Source organism: Myotis nattereri (genome assembly GCF_964212035.1).
Source record: "Myotis nattereri genome assembly, chromosome: 16".
NCBI lineage: Eukaryota > Metazoa > Chordata > Mammalia > Chiroptera > Vespertilionidae > Myotis > Myotis nattereri.
Genome location: NC_138091.1, coordinates 19213233 through 19235182, shown reverse-complemented (window position 1 = coordinate 19235182; position 21950 = coordinate 19213233). Strand labels below are relative to the sequence as shown.

The 21950-nt window shown below is 55.5% G+C and overlaps 1 protein-coding gene across 1 annotated transcript in view; it reads right to left on the bottom strand.

The window, feature by feature from the left end:
* Positions 1–21950, bottom strand: part of PITPNM3 (PITPNM family member 3) — a 91286-nt gene that overhangs the window by 27629 nt on the left and 41707 nt on the right. Inside the window, exons 4-6 of the mRNA XM_081109019.1 lie at positions 18297–18344; positions 1114–1190; positions 448–683 (exon numbers count right to left, since the gene is read on the bottom strand). Of these exons, the coding sequence (XP_080965145.1) occupies positions 448–683; positions 1114–1190; positions 18297–18344 (361 nt within the window). The remainder of the gene's footprint in view (positions 1–447; positions 684–1113; positions 1191–18296; positions 18345–21950) is intronic.

Below are 21950 nucleotides of genomic sequence, written 5' to 3'. Positions count from 1 at the left end.
TCTTCCTGAGGGTCCTCAGTGCCCTGTGCCACCTCCGTTAGAGCTCACATCCCTACTGGCTCTAATTGCGTGGCCTGGGAGTGAGGCTGCCTGGGTTGGACTCCTGGCTCCATTCGCTGGGTGACGCTGGGGGGAGCTGCATTGCTTAACCTCTCAGTGCCTCAACTTCCTCACCTGGGCCAAGGAGACCCAGGGCTGTGAGCACAGGAAGTGGACCTGAGATGCCAGCACCGCCCGGTCCCGGTCAGAGGAGGACTCAGTGCACAGTGCTCATTGCTTGGGACTCTGCTGACCATTTCCCACGGTCAGTCAGGACCTGACATCCCAGAGAGGCCTGGGCAGGGATCCCCTGCCCACCAGTCCCCACATGGCAGGGGGCAGTCCCCCCACTTAATCCACCCCCCCGCCCCCCAGCCAGCCAGTCCCAACAAGCAGAAAGGGACTCACTTGGAGACCAGCGAGAAGGCCTCGGAGCAGATGGCAGGACAGGGGACAAACTTGATGAGGATGTGGCCCAGGGCCGCAGGGAAGTGGGCGCGTGTGACCTTCTCCAGCACGGAGCTGAACGTGTGGATGTCGGCTGCCTTGCAGGAGGGGTCCCCCGAGCCCGTGTCCAGGACGTTCCCCCCGTGCAGCACCAGCAGGAGCACTTGCGTCTTGCAGGAGCGCTGGGAGAAGACTTCCTGGAAGGGACATCGGTGGGGACAGAGACAGGCAGCAGGGAGACAGGGTGGGGGAGGGGTAACACAATGAATCACACACACACACACACACACACACACACACCCGGGGGGCGAGGGGGGGGGGGGCCTGCAGCCAGAGAAGCAGGCACTGTGCCCAGCCTGTCTCAGCTCCAAGTCAGGGACTTCTCCTGCCCCCATATGAGGGGCACAGGCTGCCAGGAGGGCAAGGCCCTCAATGTCTGGGTCGGAAGGATCCCAGGAGGCCCTTCTTGTTCATATGAGAGCCACAGCCCAGAGCAGGAGGGGATGCTGCCCAGGGTCGCACAGCAAGCCAGGTGAGCCGGCTGGAAACTAGGCAGCCTGTCCACCAGGGCTCTGCCTTACATCCTGAGCTCAGAGGCGGGCCCCGACAGCCTCAGAAACCGCCTACCTCACTGTCTTCGTGGATCTCAATGCTTCCTTGGGCCGGGAACTTCTGTCTTCTCAAGGAGACCCGGTACAGCTCTCCTGAGGGGGAGCAGGGCAGAGCTCAGCTGGCAGGAGGCGTGCGCCCACAGGCCGTGGAGCGATAGCGTCGGAGCTAGGGCGTCACCCTGCTCAGCCCCGGCCTCCGAACCAAACACCACGTGAAACCTTTCTCCTCCTATCAAGCGGAAGCCCAGCAGGATGAGGCCGGGTCACGGTGCCGTCCCAGGGCCAGCAGGGCCACCCTAGAAAGGAACGACCCTGCTCTTTCCTTCACTAACAGCAAGTGTAAGGGGTGTCCGATGGCTTCCACTTCCTGTATTAGACAGAAATGTGGGCCGAGCATCCTTCTGAAAACAACCACAGCCCGGCCAGCGTGGCTCAGTGGTTGAACCAGGAGGTCATGGTTCAATTCCCAGTCGGGGCACATGCCCGGGTTGTGAGCTCCATTCCCAGTGTGGGGCACGCAGGAGGCAGCCGATCAAGGATTCGCTCTCATCATTGATATTTCTCTCTCTCTCCCTTCCTCTCTGAAATCAATTTAAAATATATATATATATATATATATATATATATATATATATATATATATATGGTTTTTTTAACGGACCACAGTTGCTGGATTTTAAAAAACTAATTATGTTTGAAGCTGTCAGAGGCCTTGAATTATGGGAAGATGGCTCCTCAGAGGCAAGGCCAGCACTGGGGGCCACACTCATGGCCACTCTTCCCCTCCAGCTGTGGGGGAAGCCAGCGCTGCCAGAAATGTTCTCCTTGCTCCCCTCAGTTGCCTGGCTCAACGCCCCCACCTTCAGGAAGTGCTTCTTGGCAGCCAACCCTCCCTGCTCTCTCTTTCCTCCAACACAGACACTACACTCCTGGGCCAAATCTGGCCCATTGCCGGTGTTTATAAATAAAGTTTTATTGGAACAGAGCCATGCCCATTCATCTGCGCATTATCTGTGGCTGCTTATGTGCCACAGAGACTTTACAGCCCGCAAAGCCTAACATATTTACTGTCTGGCCCTTTAAAGGAAAGCTTGCTGACCCCTGATCTAATGCCTGAATATCACTGCTCTGGACTCTCAGGTGCAGAGAGACCTCCAAGACCTCCAGCAGCCCCGTCGCTGCCTACGATGATGCGGCCACCACGAGAAAGTGAGGAGTCCTTCCTTCCATCCAGCTGGCCCCTCTCCCCTTGAGACGGGTACTACTTTCTCTGTGTGGCTGAGCCTCGCAGATAGACTGTGCACCACTTGGTTGCCTTCAATGACAGGGAGCTCATCTCTTAAAGCAGCCGGTTCAAGGCAAGGGTGGCCCTTTCCTTCTTCTCACTTTCCCCCCACCCCCGCCGAGAGCCTGCTGCACCCTCCCAGGAAGCACATTGGGGAGGGTCCTTCCCAGGCCAGGGGTGGGCAAACTTTTTGACTCGAGGGCCACAATGGGTTCTTAAACTGGACCGGAGGGCTGGAACAAAAGCATGGATGGAATGTTTGTGTGAACTAATATAAATTCAAAGTAAACATCATTACATAAAAGGGTACGGTCTTTTTTTTCAATAGTTTTATTCATTTCAAACGGCCGGATCCGGCCCACGGGCCGTAGTTTGCCCACGGCTGTCCCAGGGGCTTTGCGGGCAACCCTGGCAGGTGGGCTGGTGTGGGTGGGAGCCCCGGCCAACAGCCAACGTGTGTCTGTGTCATCATTTCCTCAGCCACTACTGGCCCCGGAGGAGGGTGCATCTGCCAGGAATTCCAAACAAGAAGCTTTGCTCAGCAGGGAAGTGCATTTTTGAAATCGTCTGTCCTCGCAGACACAACCCTGGTCTAAGGGTAACTGCTTTATGAGCTCAGAGCTGCTGCCCACACAGACAGGAAATCATTTTGTAAATGATGGAGGGCTCTGGCTTGGAGGAGGAAGAGGAAAAACTTGTTCTGAGGCCTGGCTCTGTCCAGCACTTCCTAATGCTCCTTCCAGGGGCTCCGACTCTCCTGCCATATTTCTAACATCCTATACCTTGCCCTGGACCTGGCCAGAGGACACCTGGGCCCTGCCCTTGGGACAGCATCAAAATAAACGACAGCAGTAGATGGTTCTGTTTTACTGAGGACGGATGTCCCAGGCACTGTGTGCTGTCCAGGGATCATCTCGTTCATCCCCACCAGTAACCTCTGGGTTTTGGCCCTGTTATCACCCCATTTTACAGATGAGAAAACTTGAGGCTCACGCACCCTAAGTCATTCACCCCTGGCCACACAACTGAGAAGATGAGCGAGCTGGCACATGAGCCCAGCTAAGATGCCCCACACTCAACAGAGGCCAATGCTTGACAAAGGTTCCCTCCTCCATCCGACATCCAGGGCTTCTGGGGGAGGTGGACAAGAAAATCCTCATTCTGCACAAGAAATTGGAGCACAAACCCATAAGTGACACCCCGGAGAGGGAGCCCCGTTTGCCCTGGGGGACCAGTTCACCAGCAAGAGAAAGAGGCCAGGAGGGAAGCCGGGTGTGGCTTTGTGTGTGCAGCCTCGTGTGCTGCAGGTGGTCCGGGAGAAGCCAGGAGCCGGCAGGGCTGAGTCCGTGGGTGTGGAGCCGGGGAGGGCCCTGACCTGGGCCTGGGGAGGCCCCTTTGGAAACCATGGACTTTGGAGCCAGAACACCTGAGTTCAAATCTTGGCTCTTACCAGCTGTGTTATCTGCACCTGGGTTTTCTCATCTGGAAAATGTGGATAATCACGGCAGTGACCTCCTAGAATGGTGATGAGGATAAACGAGTTCATGTACAGAAAAGGCTTAGAATGGGAACTGGAACAAAGTAAATGCTATGTAAGTGATTGTTATTATTATCATCATTATCACTATTATCATCCAGGGTGCATTGGGGGGCTTAGGACTACAGCTGATAAGATAGGGCCAACCCTGGCTGGTATGGCTCCGTTGGTTGAGCGTTGTCTCATTCACTGAGAGGTTGCTGGCTCAATTCCAGGTCAGGGCACCTGCCCAGGTTTGGGGCTCAATCCCCAGCAGGGGGTGTGTAGGAGGCAGCCAATCCATGTGTCTCTCATCAATATTTTTCTCTTCCCGCTCTCCCTTCCTCCCTCTCTAAAAGCAATAAAAGCATATCTAAAAAATAAATAAAAAAGATGGGGCCAGAGGCTGATGGGGACATTGCCACCCCCACACTCTCCTGCCTGTCCCCAAGTCCTCCCTGAGCCCTGGCAGGCCCCGGGCCTCGCTGGGCTGGGTGCCTCCTTGCACTGGGGAGCCTGCGTGCAGTGTGATTACAGGATAAATACTGTGATTGCCACAAATTGCCACAGCAAGGCTATAAATAAGTCGCAGGGAAGACATGAGGGTCCTGCCATTCGCGGGCACCATGCCCCCCCCCCATTAGGTGGGGACTGCATCCTGCACCCTCACTGATTACACCGACGGGGGAGCACCCACATCCTCGATCTGCCTGGCTCATTGCTGTGAGGCCCAGCTCCCCGGGGGCCCACGCGAAGTTCTGGGCATCAAATCAGGGGACAAGTGCTGTATCCTGGCTGCAAACTCTGCTGAGGCAGCTCCTGGCTCGGTGGGGATGGGAGGCCGGCAGGTTGTCCCAGCCCATCAGGTCTCTGCTCTGACCCCTAGAGAGTCGACTACCAGGACCAGAGTCGCCCCACTGAAAGGTGCGTCCCCGCCTTCCCAGAAGCCTCTGCAGACAAGCAGAAAGGCCGCCTGGGGGCCCCCTGCCTGTTCCTCGCCCACAAGGGCTCTCTCTGCTCTTCCAAGAACCAGGCATCCCACCACAGTGACGGCGGCCAGCGGCTCCGACTCACCCACAAGACATCACTCTTTCCCTTGCCTGCCCCGAGTCCTCCGCCTGGTGAGCCCTGCCTCCCTTTGCAGACTGCAAATTCTCACCTGTCCTCAGAACCCCGCTCAGCCGCCACCGCCTCTGGAAAGCCTTCTCAGATCTACGGCAGCAGACATGGCTGCCCCGGGCATGGGGAGCGGGCCAGGCTTGTTGCTGCGAGGTCACCCATCTATTTCCCCCTCAGACCGCGGGCCCCGAGACGGGGTGTAGCAGCTGTCAGGGCTCAGTGTGGCGTTTCTGTGAAAACTCATTACAAGTGAGGATCCAGGGAGCGCACGGCCTGTGAGGCAGCTCTGGGCTGTCGAGCCCCAGGAGAAATTGGTTCAGGGCAACATCGTCCACTGGGAAGACATTTCTTAAAAGCCCCGAGGGACACCGCCCTGGGAGCCTCTGGGAATTCTAGAGCAGCCTGGCCTGGGCTTGTGGCACCGCATCTAGAGGCTGCCCCAGAGCTGCTGGTGACCAGATCTGCTGGCTGGGTCCTGGGCGGTGGGAGCCACATGCTGGCGATGGCCCATGTCCTGTTCATGTCTGTCTGCTTATTCCTATTCAGGCTGGTCCCTGTGTGCTCTGATATGGGCTGCGGGTCGGGGGCGGGGGGGGGGGGCGGGCGGGGGAGACAGCTGTTTTGTGACAACATTTTGTGACAAGCTTTGAGACGGGCCAGCTACCACCGTGCTTGCGCTTGCTCCCAGCACCCCTGCCAGTCTTGGTGCTGGGACTGGCGGCCCACCCAGCTCACCATGACTCCCGCTGCCAGCTAAGGAATAGACGCTGTGTTTGCTTAATCACCACCTTGGAAAGGCACAAATGGTGATCATCCCTTCTAACTACCCATGTGCCATACTGCTCCTGGGACAACAGCCACGGTTGTCACCCACGCACTCAGCATCCGAAGCACAGACGCCCGGTTTGGCCCAGCCGCACCGTCTCCATTCTCTCCTGCCACCTGCAGCTGGGACCCAGGAGGGGTGGGTGCCCCCTAGCTAAACAGACACTCCACTCACCCTCCATTCTCCCGGCCCCTGCAGTGGCCCCATCTCCACTACTCACCCCTGGGATCAACGGAGCGGAGCTGGGCCCAGCTTGAGACCGTGGGGCACGTCCTGAGGTGCATGGACAAAGCACCTAAGCCCCTGTGGGCATGTGGAAGCACAGGCCTAGCATAAGCCATCTTGTGTTCGAACCCAATGGCTTTGCTCTCCTGCTCGGTGTGGGTGCAGGAGACATGCCTGGGAAGACCTGGGCGGTGCAGAGCCTGGTGCCGCAGCACGCGGGGGGCTCAGAGGGACACACACACTGGAGGAGGCAGGAGACACGTGGTGGGAAGTGAATGCCCTAGCCCAGTGATGGCGAACCTTTTGAGCTCGGCGTGTCAACATTTTGAAAAACCCTAACTTAACTCTGGTGCCGTGTCACCTATAGAAATTTTTTGATATTTGCAACCATAGTAAAACAAAGATGTATATTTTTGATATTTATTTTATATATTTAAATGCCATTTAACAACGAAAAATCAACCAAAAAAATGAGTTCACGTGTCATCTCTGACACGCGTGTCATAGGTTCGCCATCACCGCCCTAGTCAGTGGATGACCTCGGACGCCCTCCCCACACCACGGCAGAACGAGGGGTTCCGAGCCAGGCAGTCAGGGATTCTGAGCCCAAGTGTGAGGACACGGTGCCCCGCGTGAGTTCAAGCCTCCGTACCCGGCAGAATCACCCCGAGGACTCCGACAGCAGCAGCAGGTGCGATTGGCGAGTGGCTCTGAGGGACTGTGGAGAAGGGAAGAGGAGCCAGGGACCTGCAGGTGGAAAAGGTCACCTGGATTTCAAAGCGATTGATTCCAACTAGGGAGCTTGGTGTCGATTCCCAGACAAATTAACAAGCACGCGTTTGGGGAGCCCTTAGCAAAGGAAGGAGCAAGCTCTGATAGGCTCGCCTGCACCGTTTCCTGTCAACCCTCCTTCATTGCTGGCTGAGGAGGGTCCCTGGCCTGGAACTTAAGGGAACACCTATGGCTTGGGGCATCTGGGGAGGGGGGACAGGGGCAGAATGACAAACAGGGAAGGGAGCGCGCAGCTTTCAGGACAGCTCGGGGCGTGGGTTAATGAATGGAGCCCGTGCAGGAAGCCTCAACGCCAGGCCTCCCGGCTCTGCCTGATGTGAATGGCACAGCACGAAGCAGGGGAAAGAAGGGACCCTCCTCCGATGATTATTAAACCTTTAAAAGCTGGGGGATCTTTTATCCCAGGAAATTTTCTTTTGGAGCCCAATCTGCAAAACAGATGAAAGTGGACCGGCTCTGGCGGAAGCAAGTTGGCGGGCCCAGAGCCTCACTTTCCTGCTCCACTCCCCCTGCCCTTCAGCGGCCCCTGGGGCTCCACCGAACACAACTAAAAAGCCATCACCTATTCACCAGCCAAACTCCAGGCCACCCTTCTCCACAGGCCCCGGCACCCCACCCTGTGAAAAAACAGCAAACTAGGTGGAGAGGTGGGTGGACGGGGCTGTATTTTCAGGGGAAACACGCCAAATGTTCATAAATGGTTTTCTCTAAATGATAGGACAATGGGTGATATTTTTTAACTTCCTACTTCTCTCTATTTTCCCGTTTTTCTCCAGTGAGCCCATGTTTTTTTTTAGTTTAAAACTATTCCTGAACATTTCTATTGAATAGACAATACAAGCATGTGTCTCATTGATGATAAGAGCATTTTTAAACAAGCCACAGCCCCTCCTTTACTAAATGTAAACACTACAAACAAAATAAAATGTTGTCCTGCCCTCTCAGAGCTGACAGGCTAATGAGGAAATATAAAAAGGAAAAGAAATGCTTGTGCAAAAAACGAATGAACATGAAGCACACTGAGTGAATTACGATCCTGTGTCTGGGTTAAAAAAACAACTCGAGTCCTGGCTAGTGTTGCTCAGTGGATAGAGCATCGGTCTGCAGACTGAAGGGTCCCGGGTTCGATTCCAGTCAAGGGCACATGCCTGGGTTGTGGGCTTGATCCCCAGTAGGGGGCGTGCAGGAGGCAGCCAATCAATGATTCTCTCTCATCATTGATGTTTCTATCGCTCTCGCCCCTCTCCTTTCCTCTCTGAAATCAATAAAAAAATGTTTTTAAAAAATACAAAAACTAGAGCCCTGGCTGGTGTGGCTCAGTTGGTTAGCCACGAAAGGTTTCAGGCTTGATTCCTGGTCAGGGCACATGCCTGGGTTGTGGGCTGGATCCCCAGTAGGGGGTGTGCAGGAGGCAGCCAATCAATGTTGGGCTCTCACGTGGATGTTTCTCTCTCTCTCTCTCCTTCCCTCCCTCTTCCTCTCTCTCTTAAAAAAAAAACTTGACATCACTTGCTGGTTTCTACTATTGATTATTGCCCAAATTTGTGTCAGGGCTGAAAATACCAAGATGAATCAGATACAGCAGTGACTTCCAGGATCTAGCAAGTGCCTAGGGTCACATGATCAGGGCCCAGTCACATGACAAAGACCTAGATCATGTGATCACGCCTGGCCACAGGACCAAAGGCTGCAAACAGCCTGGGCCAGGATAATAGGACCTCCAGGGGTATCTCTGAGGCTGCATGCACTGGAACAAAATGCATTGTTAATGAGGAGGGACATCCCTGCTGCGCCCTGCACCTAGGGCCACTTTGAGAGCATCTCTGCAGACCAGTAACTGGGCAGGAGAGGGTGGAGGGGGGTCCAGCCTGGAGGAGCACAGGCGCTCGGGGACCTGGGGGCTGCCATAAATCCCTGCAGAGCCTTGCCTGGGTCCCAGGAGCAGAGGGCAGAGCCAGGATGAAAGGGGGTGTGGTGGTTTCTGGAGAGTTCCACGTTTCAACACAACCTAGGAATGTTTACAACAGTTCAGGAATGACCCATGCCGGCCTGAAGAAGGCAGGGAGTTCTCCTACACCAGGTTATACAAGCAAGTTATGTAAGTGACCACTTAGCAGGGACGCCGGGGCAGGAATTTCCAACCAGACTTGGGGACCTCGAGGCTGAGGCCCCTCCTCGGACTCCGTAACCCTTTCGGTGTCAGAATCCAATCGGGTCAGCCTGGCTTCACCGGGCTAACGAGGCCAAAACCCCGGAGGGCCAACTAGCCCCCCACAGAGACACTAGCCCTGACCATGGCCTGACCCTTCCTAGGGCTTGAGTCCAGATCCTGCCTCTTAAAAACCTGTTGGCCACCCCACGTGAGCCTGGGGATAGCTCCAGGGAGCAACTCCTCTTGGAACCCAGCCCAGATCAGGAATGTCACCATCTGAAGCCACCATCTCAAATCAGGCCCAGTGAAGCTTCCAGATATTCAATCACAGGAGAACCCCCCTTAGCCTGCTACAACGTGACACTAGGAGGGCATGGGGCCCCCTTTCCTGGTGACCCTCCTGAAATAAACGCAGTCCTCTTAAGATCTGTCCCGAGTTTCTCATCGTCATCCAGGGTCTCAGGCAGTCTTCCCATTCATCCTGAGCAGTCAGGGTGCTCTCCCCATTTTACAGATGAGAACAGTGAGGCTCAGAGAGGGTAAGTGGATTATCTCTATATGCATGTGAAGGGATAGGGCTTTGAACCAGGTCACTAGGCCAGGACTCCTTCATCCTCCTGCAGCGATGTCGCACAAAGATGAGGTATAAGAAAGGGGTGTTCTCATCACTCTTTCAAATGCCTCCCACGCCACAGCCTGCCCAGCAGAGTGATCCCTGGAAAGAAGGACCCTGTCAGGCTCCCCCCTGGCTCTGCTCCATTCCGTCTCACCCTGGCAATCCCCTCAAAATGAATGTGGGTTCCAGAAAAAAGGACTGGGAATGGCCCTTGCACCTACAAAAAGGTGCACTCGACCTTAGAACTCGAAACTAGAGGAATGCTCGTTACTCCAAAATGCCTTTTCTCACCTCTCAGACTAGCAGTTGCCAACCCCGTGCTACCCAGGGTGTGGGAAAACAGCCCTCACTCATGGCTGGAGAAGGTGAGAACCAGTCCCACCTCTGTGGAGGGCAATTTGCCGGTGTCACTCAAAATGCCCAATGCCCTTGACCCAACAGGTCCAAGTCCATGTGCATCATGACACATGCACAACAGGAACCGTCGCCAACTATTTATAAAATAGATAAAAGACAGAAAGCAGCCCCCTGTGCCCGCCACATGGGGGCTGGTGAAACAAATTATGCTGAAACAGGACACACCGTTGCAAAGCCCGCCTCTAAATGTGTTGAGATCATCATCCCAACGCCATATGCATTATCTGAGGAAAGCAAGGTGCAGAGTGGGATGCTCTGGGTGCTCCCATCTGTGAGGGTTATAGATAAAAATATGGATCGATGAATATTTATGGAGATGTTCTGGCATGCAGAGGATATTTCTGGAATGGTCTATACGAAACTCGTCATAACCTTTGCTTCCCGGAAGAGGGCCTGGGTGAGCTGGGGGACAGGAGAGGGAGGCATACTCGTCACCTTTTGTTCCTTTAGAATTTTACTCCATGTGTGTTACCTACGCAAAAGGCACATTAAAAATCAGAATTCTCTCAATGCGCACATAGCAGGGTGGTTTTTCCCTGAGATGTTAATGTCTGCTTTCTCCTGGCTCTGGCTGCTCTGCCTCTGGGGAGATTTGTGGCTGAGCTCCATGGGTTTTGTTTCCAAAAGTACCTTTGTTCCCAGAAAGAAAGGCTTTGAGGAAACAGATGCTCTCAGGCTGCAAGTCCCACCCCTTCCCAGGCTGAGAGGAGGACAGAGAGGAATGTGGGGTGCCCTCCCAACATGGGGTACCCTCACACCTCCAGGGGGACGGACAACAACTCCAGGGGACCTGGCCCCCTCGGCCCCAGGAGCTGCAGACCAGGGCGAAGGGACCGCCAGGCTGGGGCGGGCGCACACCCTCACAGCCTCTCCCCCCACCCCCCACCCCCGCCAGGGTGGGTAGACACCTGGGCTTTGAGAGGCCCCTGGAATCACAGAGGGGGAGTTTCACCAGCAGTTGGATGGCTATGCAGGGTGAACATTATAAATCGGTGTCTAGAAAAATGAAGGAAGCTTGTTCTTTCCTGTGTAAGTCTGTGGGCTGTGCAGGATGGTCTCCATTTGCCCCCAACCCACCCTCCAGCTCCCAGCCCAGCCAGGGCCTGAGGCGGAGACTCTGGCTTCAGGCTGGGCATGGCCAGGGGAAGGTGCCCAGAGGAGAACTGGGGAGTGAGGCTCCCTCCCCACCAGGTCACCAGAGGCAGGTCCCTCTACTGAAGGCCACAGCCCCTGAGGGGGAGAGGGGACTCTCTTTGCTCTATCTTATTCCCAGAGGCTATCAAGGTGCTGGCGTACAAAGCTACTCATTTTCAAACAAATGAATAAATGAACAAATAATGTGCTTCCAGTTTGCACCCCTGTAGGTGTCAGAAGCTGTACACGTCCCCAGCAGAGCACCGACACCACAGGGGTAGACTCACACAGACACACACGTATCCGTGTGTAAATAAATGCACCAATACATTGACATACACGCAGTGCACACACACAAATGCATGGGCACACTGGGCACACAGGTGCCTACACACTACAGCAGACCATGCCAAGCACAGACATACGCACACACACACACGCAAGCAAAGTGCTCCCAAGGCGGATGTCTGCCATCCTGAGCTCATTAAAGCTGGCTAAATATAGCTCGTCTGCAGCTGTGCTCAGCAAGCTGCCCACACAGGCCAGAAAAAGACACCAGTTACCAGGCAGAGGAGTGGGGAGGCCAGCTGTGGGCAAGGGGCTCTGTGTGCCACGCCCGTTTGGGCAGCTAGGGGGCCCCATGACTGAGGGGGTGCAGGAGCATTCAGAGCTCTGGTCACTGACCCCCAGCTGTGGGCATGAGGTCAGACCACAACCCCACGATGGGGTAGATGATGCTGAACACCCCCATTTTCTCTCTACGTCCCTTGTTCATCTGACAGTGAATCTGGTGAAGGAGCCAAGCTCAGTCCAGGACCAGGAGCTGGAGCAGGACACAGCCTGGGACAAGCCAGGTCCATGGGTGGCTAGGGCAGCACTCGGTGGGGAGAAAGACCAAGGTCAGTCTGGAACCATTGAGACCCAACTGGGACCAGTGTGGGGTCTTGCTCTGGAGACAGAGAGAGGTTGGAGTCCCACTGGGCACCCCACTCTAATGAGCAGGCTTGGCCGTGGGCAGACCCTCCCGCACCTGGGGCAGCCGCCTGCTGCTGCCACTCCAGCCTCTGATGCCAGGCACCAGCCCCGGGCAAGCCATTTACAACCACGAGTGTGGGTCACCTGTGTCAGGTCCACCAGAGGGCCCCATAGTCAGTCCTCCTGTCCTGGAATCTCCCTCATCAGGTGGGGGTGAGAGAGAAGAAGCCCCTCCAATTCATACTTTCCTCTGCACATTCTGGACCCCAAGGTGTTTGGGGGTGGAGTGAAGCTGGCTCTTGAGGGGGGCACTTGCGTGACAGAGGGGACAATGGGGCACTTCCCCAGAGACCTGGCGGTGACCGTGGAAAGGGGAAAATGGGAGCTCAGACCAGACATGGGAACCACGCTCTGGAGGTGGAGGCGTGAGGAGACCGGGTTCGAGCACCTTCCTCAGAAGGTTGTTTATGTACCCTGAATCCTTGTCTTCCCTTTGTGACATGCTTGTAATGACCATCGCCCTTCCCAGCTCCCAGGTCATCATGGAGATCAGAGACCGGCCAGGACAGCGCCCTGCACTCTGTAGAGCTGCTGAAATGGGAAAGGGGAGAGTGAGGCGGCCACATGTCTCCTGGGAGAGCCAGGCTCCTCCCTGGAGATGGACCTGGTGGGCAGGGGAAGGAGTTACTGCTCCACTGAGCCCACAGCCCCGCCCTCAGCCTCTTCTGAGATGATGGCAGGAACCAGCAGGGAGGGGAGGCCCAGTTTCTGATCCGGGCAGCGGTGAGTGGGGCAGAGAAGGCAGGGAACGACAGTGCTGGGTCCCAAGGAATCGCTCTGGGACCCCAGTCCTTCCTACACTCTGCTGCCCAGGGGCTGGTTGGGTCCCCTCCACAGAGATGATGGGATGCTCAAGCTTCCCAATTGGCCTGTGAAAAAACTGTGCTAGAGTCTCCATGCTCCTTCTAGAAGCCGGTGGGGACGGGAAGGGGAGAGCTGATGGGATAGTGAACAGGTGGGTCAAGCAGGGGTGAGGCTCATCCTTGGCGGGCGAGGAGTCGCAGGAGGGTGGCAGGGGCCACGAGGACAGATCTGCCTCCTGTGAAGGTCTCCCTGACACTCTGGAGGGAGGACTGGAGTGGGAGAGACTGGAGGCAGGGAGGCAGCAGAGGGAGGATGGACCGGCCTGAGAGAGAAGATGGCGGCCTCAGCTAGAGGGGGGGAGGGAGGGGACAGAGAGGGGTGGAGGCGCGGAGAGATCTGCGGGAGGTAGAGTGGATACTCTCAGGGGTCTGACCTCGCTCTGGAAGGTGACAGAGATGGAGAAGGCTAGTAGGGCCCCATGTTTCTAGCTCGGGTTTGTGAAAAATGGCACCATTTCCTTCGGATGGAGGACCAGGAATGAGGTTCCAGGAGCAGATGCTTAGTGCCCTGAGGGCTCGCACCCAGCACCGTGGCGGCCAGGCTGGAAGCACTCTGTCAGTGTTAGCTGTGCCGTGACGTGGCGTGGACAGGGCTGAACAGAAAGACATGCAGACCACGGGAACCAGGAGACAAAGAGGCAGCAACAGAAAACCAGAGCAGCTAAGGGACTCCAGGTACAGGGGGCGCAGAGGCGGGACAGAAGGCAGGCCACAGGCAGGAGCTGAGGCTGCACAGCAAGTCAGTGGGAGGGGCCCAGGTCTCCCGACCACCACCCAGGCTCTTTCTCTCTCCTCTGCCCTACCCAGCCCCACACACAGTGGCTCCCGGGCTTCTCATGTCTGATTCCAAATAATAAGCACAAGCAACTGCGTGATGAAGGCTGGGGCCACCTGGTAGCGACGAAGGAGGGAGGATTCTAGGACATTCCCCCGGCCAAGGCCATGGCAGATGGCCCAGGGCAGGCCTCTTCCCCTGCACTCACACTTCCTGCGGCAGGTGCAGGAGGGCTCCCTGGGACTCAGACTCATGAGGAAACACTCAGCCAGTAACAGCCGAGACAGCCACAGGACCAGCAGAGTGTCAAAAAGACAGCTCCGTGAGGTGATGAGCTTCATCCCACACCTGTGCCAGGTGTTCCAGTTGCCAAGGCTCATCCAAAAGCCGGTACTAAGTGAGAACCATTAAGTGCTTCTGTCACTGGCATAATTAGCTAGCTATTCATAATAGGCAGGAAGCAACGGGGAAGCCAGACATGATCAGCATGGTCATCTGGGCAGCTTCACCAGGAAGCTGCAACGTCACACCCCCTAGGGAACCACCACCAATCCATTCCCTGTAGACCACTGGGGGAAGGGGTCAAACAGAGGGGGAAATGGGCACATGGGCCGCGAAGTCAGGGTGAAGTAGGGAAGGTGCTTGCCTGTCTGTCTAACCTGGAATAAAGATCACTGGCTAGGAGGGTGGACCCCAGGGCAAGCCCATGAGAATTTGGGAATACCTAATCTCCAGACAAAGGAATTCTCTCTCTCTTATTCTCTCTTGCTTCTCTCCTGCTTCCTTGCAGTCTCTTGCTCTGTGTCCTGCACTCACCCGTGCACTAGCCCATCACGTGGCCTTAGCAACCACATGGCCCATAGCCCTGTGGACCCCGCGCCCAGTGCACTGCAGCGGGGAACACGAGCTAAGCTAGCCAGATGTGGGACTGCACTGTGCTTTACCGTGCAGTGGGAATGCTGGGCAGTGGCTTTAGTCCTTGCCCGGCTGAAGACACAGCTGGACTGTGTCCAAGGCAAGACCAAGGGAGATGGGACCTTGGAGGGGAACCCCTTTCATCTTACATCATCAATGAAGCATTCCACGATCTCCCATCCTCCCGTGGGAGCCTCAGGAAATGCAAGAGCTCCACTTCTACCAGTTACAGGAGGGGACTCAGCAGGCACCCCGCCAGGAACACTTCCTCCGTGAGAGGTGCAGATCGTGGCACCCACATATATTATCTCCACCCAATCAGCAAATCTAGGAAGTAGCCATTGTGGTCATCTTTCCACAACTGAGTAAACTGAGGCGCAGAGATGTTGGATAACTTGTCCAAAGTGGCACAGCGAGCAAATGAAGAAACTGGGCCTCAGCCCCAAGGTCAATACCGTCCGTTAAAGCTCAGATGCTAGGATTTAAGGCCACAGGCTTTAACCCAGCCCCAGGTTTTCTGGTTCCTGGTCCAGGGCAATTTGTGGCACTTCCCACCTTGTTTATAGTGAGGTTTTAAAAACCAAGTGGAAATTACAATAATATACATGGATGTGACTGTAAATGGCAAATCACAGTGTAAACATCAGGCATTGCTGTTATTCTGTTTTTATTAAGGGTCGCAGACTTTTATGTTGCCAATTTTTGGGTTCAAAATGAACAAATCACCATCAATTACCTCCATCATTTTATAAAAGAGAAAGTATTAGAATGCACAAATTTGTAGGCAGGATGCAATTGTGGAATAAAAAACAGTTCTCCCAAATGAATGGAAAAACATATAACAGTGTTGCTGTTTTTTCACTGTCAAAATAGGTTTGTCCTGGGAATCACTGACTTCAGCGAGCATTTCAGCTCCGGAATTCTTTCATCACCTACTGTTATTCTCCACTAAATAAGAATATTCCAGCCCCAGCTGGTTTGGTTCAGTGGATAGAGCATCGGCCTGCAGACTGAAGGGTCCGGGTTCGATTCCCGTCAAGGGCACATCCAGGTAGACAGCCGATCAATGATTCCCTCTCATCATTGATGTTTCTATCTCTCTATCTCTCTCCCTTCCTCTCTGAAATCAATAAAAATGTGTTTAAAAAAATAATATCCTTAAGCAGCATAATTCTGACCACAATCTATACTTATGTTGAAAAAATACTTATACACACATGTTTCTTAGCCAGTTCTAGAAGACACCACACATCTGGTCGATTCGTGGTTTGGCTGTGGTTTCCTGTCCTAGAGGCCCAGCAGGAATGATCTGGGCCCTTTTCCTCTCTCAGGTTCCCAACATCCCCATATTAATCATGTTTTGGGTTTTTTTTCATTTTATGTTGTTTTGACATCTTGGGGGTGCCTAGCTGGGCATGCCAATTCCTGGACACAGTAAACTGGCCTTTGCCTGTCATATGCAAACCACTCAATCCACCCCCTTTATCTAACTCCCACACCAAGCCCATATTTCCCTGCCCTGAATCCCCCAGGGCCAGGGAGCAGACTAGAGACTAGCCCTGGAGGCCGGAGCCGCAGACACTTTTGGAACCAGTCAGTCTTACACTGTTTTCTCTGCCCTGCCTTCCTCCCCGCAGAAAATACAAGAGGTTCCGCACAGGCTTCCCCTCCTCCCGCCTCCCGATCAAACCTCTGTCTGCTTCCCCTGTGGCCCTGTGGGGCGTGGGGTGGCGTGGCCCCTCCACTTGCGAACTGTAAATAATAAGGTTTTTCAATGGCATTGATTTCTCTGATTTGCCACTCAGTCACCGCTATAAGTTAAAATCCCGGGGTGCATTTTAACACGACTCCCCTCACCTTGCTGAGCTCAGTCCCTTACATTCGGTGAGGACACAGGAAAGGGCAAGTGACCCCTCCCTGCACTGCCCTTTCCTCCCCACCCCCCAGTGTACTGTGGCCTGCGTCTCGGGGTTGCCCCTGACAGACGCGATGCCTCCCAGCCCCGAGGGGCTCTGTCTTGCATCGCCACTGCATGAAAGACCATAGAAAGCTTCTCGGGAGGCCTGCGCACCTGCTGGAGCTGGAGCCGGGCCCTGGGGAGCTGGCATTGCAGGTACCCGACCTGCATGGGGACGGAAGAGGTTGGAGGGAGGCCTCCAGGAAGGCTTGCGCCTGCAGAAGGGGTAGGCAGAGCGGGCTGAGCCCCTTGAAGAACAGCAGAGCTTACCACCCCAAAATACGCCTTTTGCGGTATTATTCTAAGCTGGTTATTTTTAAGAAACAAAAGACTCAGAAAAAGTCTTTCCCTCCCCCTCACCTGACTAAAGGGATTGGGCAGAAAACCTGCCACAGGAAGAGGGCTGTCACCTCAGCACAATATGAACTGAGTAGGGGACAGGAGGAGCCTGCACAGCCCCTCTGTGGCCCATTGGGCCCAGCAAGCATTTGTTTGCCACAGGTTTGCTCTTCCTCATCTACCTGTGAATTGCTTCCCTGTCTTTTGAAGTCCCAGACCCCTGCCTCCATCTCCTGAGTCCAGTGTGTCCTTAGGGAACTCTATGAGCACATATGTAATCCATTGGTCATTTTTTCCTGTTCATCTGTCTCATGTCCATTTCATCATTAGTCCAGCTACAAGAACTTAGAAGGGTAGAAGGGAATTTATTTTCCCTCCCCACACCCCCACAGCTGCAACCACCGATCAAAATAGCAGGAGAGAGAAGGAGGGGAGTTCTGAGCATATATATCCTCCTCCCAAACACATACAGGCTCCTCTCCCTGCCCCCGGCCTCGTGGGAAACTCAATGCTGCCCAGAACAAAGACATGTGGCTCAGACAGTGCCCACCAAGATCACCCCACACCTCCAGGCACTATGTCCTGAGGTTACGTTGTCAGCAAATGGACATCTTTACCAAGCCTTTCCTGGTCGAATCCTCTGCTCATTTCCCGGAGAAAACACAGGCAGAAGGCAGCCTGGAGGAGCCTGTTGCTCAGAAGGATGACAAGGCCTCGGGAGGCCCGGGCCCTGCAGGCATGGCCTCTGAGGGATGGATGCACCGCTCATGCCCTGGCATAACCCTTGACTGAGGGCCTCTGACCCCAGTCACCACGTCACCGTCTGGAGTTCCTGGTAGTTGTGTCACCCAAAGGAGACGGTATTAAAGGCTCAGGAAGCCTTGCTCCCCATTCCCGTCCCCCCTCTCTCTCCCTCCACATGCAAACAACGCACGTGGTTTCCCCAGGTCCCATCTGCTCTGTGGGCTCAGCCTCCCAGCCCCAGCCTCAGTCTGTCCCTCTGACTCTGAAGCCCAGCTGCGCAGTGTGTGTGGGAACTCAGAACCCAGGGCTCAGCTCATGGGGCAGAGAGCGGCCCCAGGCCCTCTGATCCTGCCCACTGGCACAGTGACAAAGACCCTACCAGCCCCTGGGCTGTGAGTAGACAAGAGGCCCCAGGCCCATGGAGCTTGGACCCATCCAAGGAAAGGAAAGATTGGGGTGAGGGTGTGCAGGCTGGGGGATGTAACTCACTCTGCTTCTCCTGCAGGACGCTGGACGTGCAGGGCACGCTCCCTTCTCCTGCAGAAAAAGAAAGAGCCATGAGCAGACAGTCCCCATCACTGCTGGCCAGACACTGGGAGGTCACTATGGCTGCTCCTGCCCCTCCATTCAATGTCCCCCTCCTGAGCTGGGGGTGGGCAGACTCTCCCAGCCCCTCAGGCCCTGCCCCACCCTGTCCCACTTAGCTCTGGGTTCTTTATCCAGACAAAGCAAGCGCATCATTGCCTGGGGACCAAGGGGGGGCGGGGGACTGGCCACCTTCCTCCTGGGCCTTCTTCTCTGGAACTTCCTCTCCCCACTGTCACACAGCACCTGCCTCCCTGGCGTTGCCCCCTGTACACTTACTCACCTGCAGACAACTGCCAAGTCTCTGCCTCTAGTCCAGGCCACTCTTCCTACTGTTTGACCCAGATCTCCTGCCGCCTCCCAGACATCAGCTCTGATGCTTCCAGGCTGCACACCCTCACCACGCCACCCGAGGGTCCCGGCACTGCCTCTGCCCAAAGCCCCACCTCAGCGAAGGCACCACTTCCTCCCCCCGCTGGGAGTTGGCCACAGCCCTTTCCCTCTTTTGTCCCCACATTTAATCAGTCACAGGGTGTAGGGCGTCTGCCTCCCAATCTCCTCAACACACCCTTCCCCTTCTCAAGAGGTAGACTCCACAATGGGAGGCATTTCTGTGTTGTTCACGGGGGAGGGCGGGGGGCGCAGGAGAGGTCAGGCCTAGGACAGTGCTTCTCAATATTTGTCAAACGAATAAATGAAACAAGCCCCTCTCCTCCGACACACAGACGCACGCTACCCAAATACAGAACTCCATCCTGGCTTCTCAGAATAGCTTCTTCCTTTTACTGCAGAGCGCTTTTTTCTATAATTATAAAGTAATACAAGCTTCTTACTGAACATTTGGGAAACACTAACAAACCTTAATAAGGAAAAGATTCCTTATAATCCCATCACTGGCAGAAAACCACTGATCCCATTCTATGTCATTCCTTCCTGTTTTTCCCATCATATTAGCTCTGTATTTCCAATAAATAGGTCGATGGCTGGCTCATGGAAGGCATCGTACATGATAAAGAAGCACAAAATACACTTCTGTACTTCAAGTTGAAGCATAAATAGCTCCCAATCCTTAAAAACATCATTCCAATGGCTATATAATCAGCTATTGAGATGATGTATCATGCTTGACTTTAACATTATCCCGTTGGTGGGAAGTTTCTAAATTGCACCATTGTAATTGCTGTTGCAATGAACATCTTTGTGATAGGAGCTCTTTCGGCATTTCCTGTGATTTCCTTAAAGTACATCCACCGAGCCCTGGCTGGTGTCACTAAGTGGTTAGAGCATCAGCCCGTGCACTGGAGGGTCTCGGGTTCGATTCCCAGTCAAGGGCACATACTTGGGTTGCAAGTTCAATCCCCAGCTCTAGTCGGGGCGAGTGTGGGAGGCAACCAATTGATGTGTCTCTCTCACATCAATGGTTCTCTCTCTCTCTGCTCTGTGGGCTCAGCCTTCCCCTCCACTCTCTCTAAAAATCAATGGAAAAAATATTTTCAGATGAGAATTAACAACAACAACAAATACATCCACCGAAGGAGACTCCTGAGTCCAAGGACAGGAACCTGAGGCCCCGATGTCACCGCCTGCTTGCTTTCCAGGGAGGTGCACCTCCTGATTTGCACACCCGCCTGCAGCAGAAGGTACCTGCTGTCATCAACAGATACCTCCCTGGCATTGGCATTGGTCTGTTGAATCTCTCTGCCTCTGGCTTCTCCAGACTCATCTTTCTAGAGCTGGCACTCCAGGGGCATCCCATCATCAAATTCCCAGCCTGACAAGCAAGCCCCGCCGTACAGCTGCCGTGTGTGTCCCCAGGCCCGTGTCCCGCCCCCCCTCCTGCTCACCCTGCACCCGCCGGGTCACTGTTTCCGGATCTGCACTCACGGCACAGCCTGCACACCTTTACCTGTTCTTCCTCCCACTTCCCTCTTTCAGACTCACTGTGGCCTGCAGGGGGGCGGGGGGGGGGAGGGGGGACGCGGCTGGGAACCAACCCTGGGGCCATCTCTTCCGTGAGGTCTCAACTCTTTCCTGGAAACCTCAATCTTCAGGATCTCTGTCCTCACAGGTCAGCCCTGGGTCCTAAGGACCAGCACAGGGTCAGGTTCAGCGAAGGCCCCTTCCCTTCCCTCTCAAATGCCCTCAAACCCCCCCATCTGCCTTCTCCGCCCTCCCCATCTGCCTTGGGAACCTCAGAAACAGACCTAAGCCCAAACCCCCAGGAGCAGTAAAGCTCCCTATATCCACAGTGAGGCTGGAATCTGAGAAGTGGAGGCCCCCACACCACGCCCCTCTGAGAGCTCAGCAAGTCAGCAGCCCTGTCTGAGCCCGCAGGCTCTGCAGGCGGAAGGAGCCCCTTGGTGCCAGGAGTCCTGGCCTTCCTCCGCTGCCCTGTGTGCTTAGGGCCTTGCATAGTCACACCTGTCCAGTGGAAGGTTGCCCGCTACCATGCTGCAGCCTCCCCCTATCCCCACCCCCCTGCCTTTTCTGCTTCCCAGGCGGGGTGTCCTGGGCCGGGGGATGGCACCGCAGTGGCTGGACTGGGGTCTGGGACATGATAAGCAATGTTGAGGCCTCACCTCCAGCCTGAACCCAAGCTCAGATCTAGAGTCCAGATCCTGGGGCCCAATAAGGCCGTCTCTTCTGAACTTGACTGTGAGTTCCCCTAGAAATGTATCTGCAGCCTCCCCAAGGACCCCAGGCCTCCCAGGAAGGGGTCAGAAGGGAGTGGTTGAGGTGTTCGTGTGCGGGATTCACATGGGTATGTACCGGGTGGAGGAAGAATGTTAGAAGGGAGGTGAGGGCCAGTCCAGGAGCCTGGGCGCAGTCGTGTAAGCAGGAGGGGCTGTCCTTGGGCTCCCCTGTGCCCCGTGGCCCCCATCGTTAGACCACTGTGACCCCACGGCTGCGTAGAAGAGGCCCCTTCACAGACAAGGACACTGAGGCTCACAAGGGCAAAGCCACTCACCCAATGGTTAGCTCTAGTCCCTTGACACCCCAATTCCGATGAGGGCTCTTCCCGTGCCCTCACCTGTGCCCCTGTTGGATGGGGGCCGGGAGCTTTCGCCAGCCAGGGCTGCTGGGATGGCCGGGGCAACTCCCTGAAGTAGGGAGTCATCGAGGCAGACAGGCTGCTACAAGTCAGGGCTGAGCAGCGGGGGTCAGGGGTTTGGAAAAGGGGGGCGTGCACAGGGCACTGGTGAGAAGAGTCCTGAGGCCTTGACGGACGCTGTTTCCTCAGGCTTGGTCTCTCCTGCGGTAAAGCCTGAGCCGGCACCCGGGTGGGTGGCAGGGGCTGGTGAGGCTACCAACCTGGGCACGAAGGAGCTTGTACTGACAAGGTGAGTGTGGAGCCAGCACAGTGGAAACTGACCTCCCAGCCCAGGCCAGTCCCAGCCCCAGTCCAGCCCCAGCCCCAGCCCCCGTCCCTGACCCTGACCCTGACCCTGACCCTGAACCAGTCCCAGCCCCTGCCCCAGCCCCAGTCCCAGTCCCAGCCCCAGCCCCAGTCCCAGCCCCAGCCCCAGCCCCAGCCCCAGCCCCAGCCCCAGCCCCAGC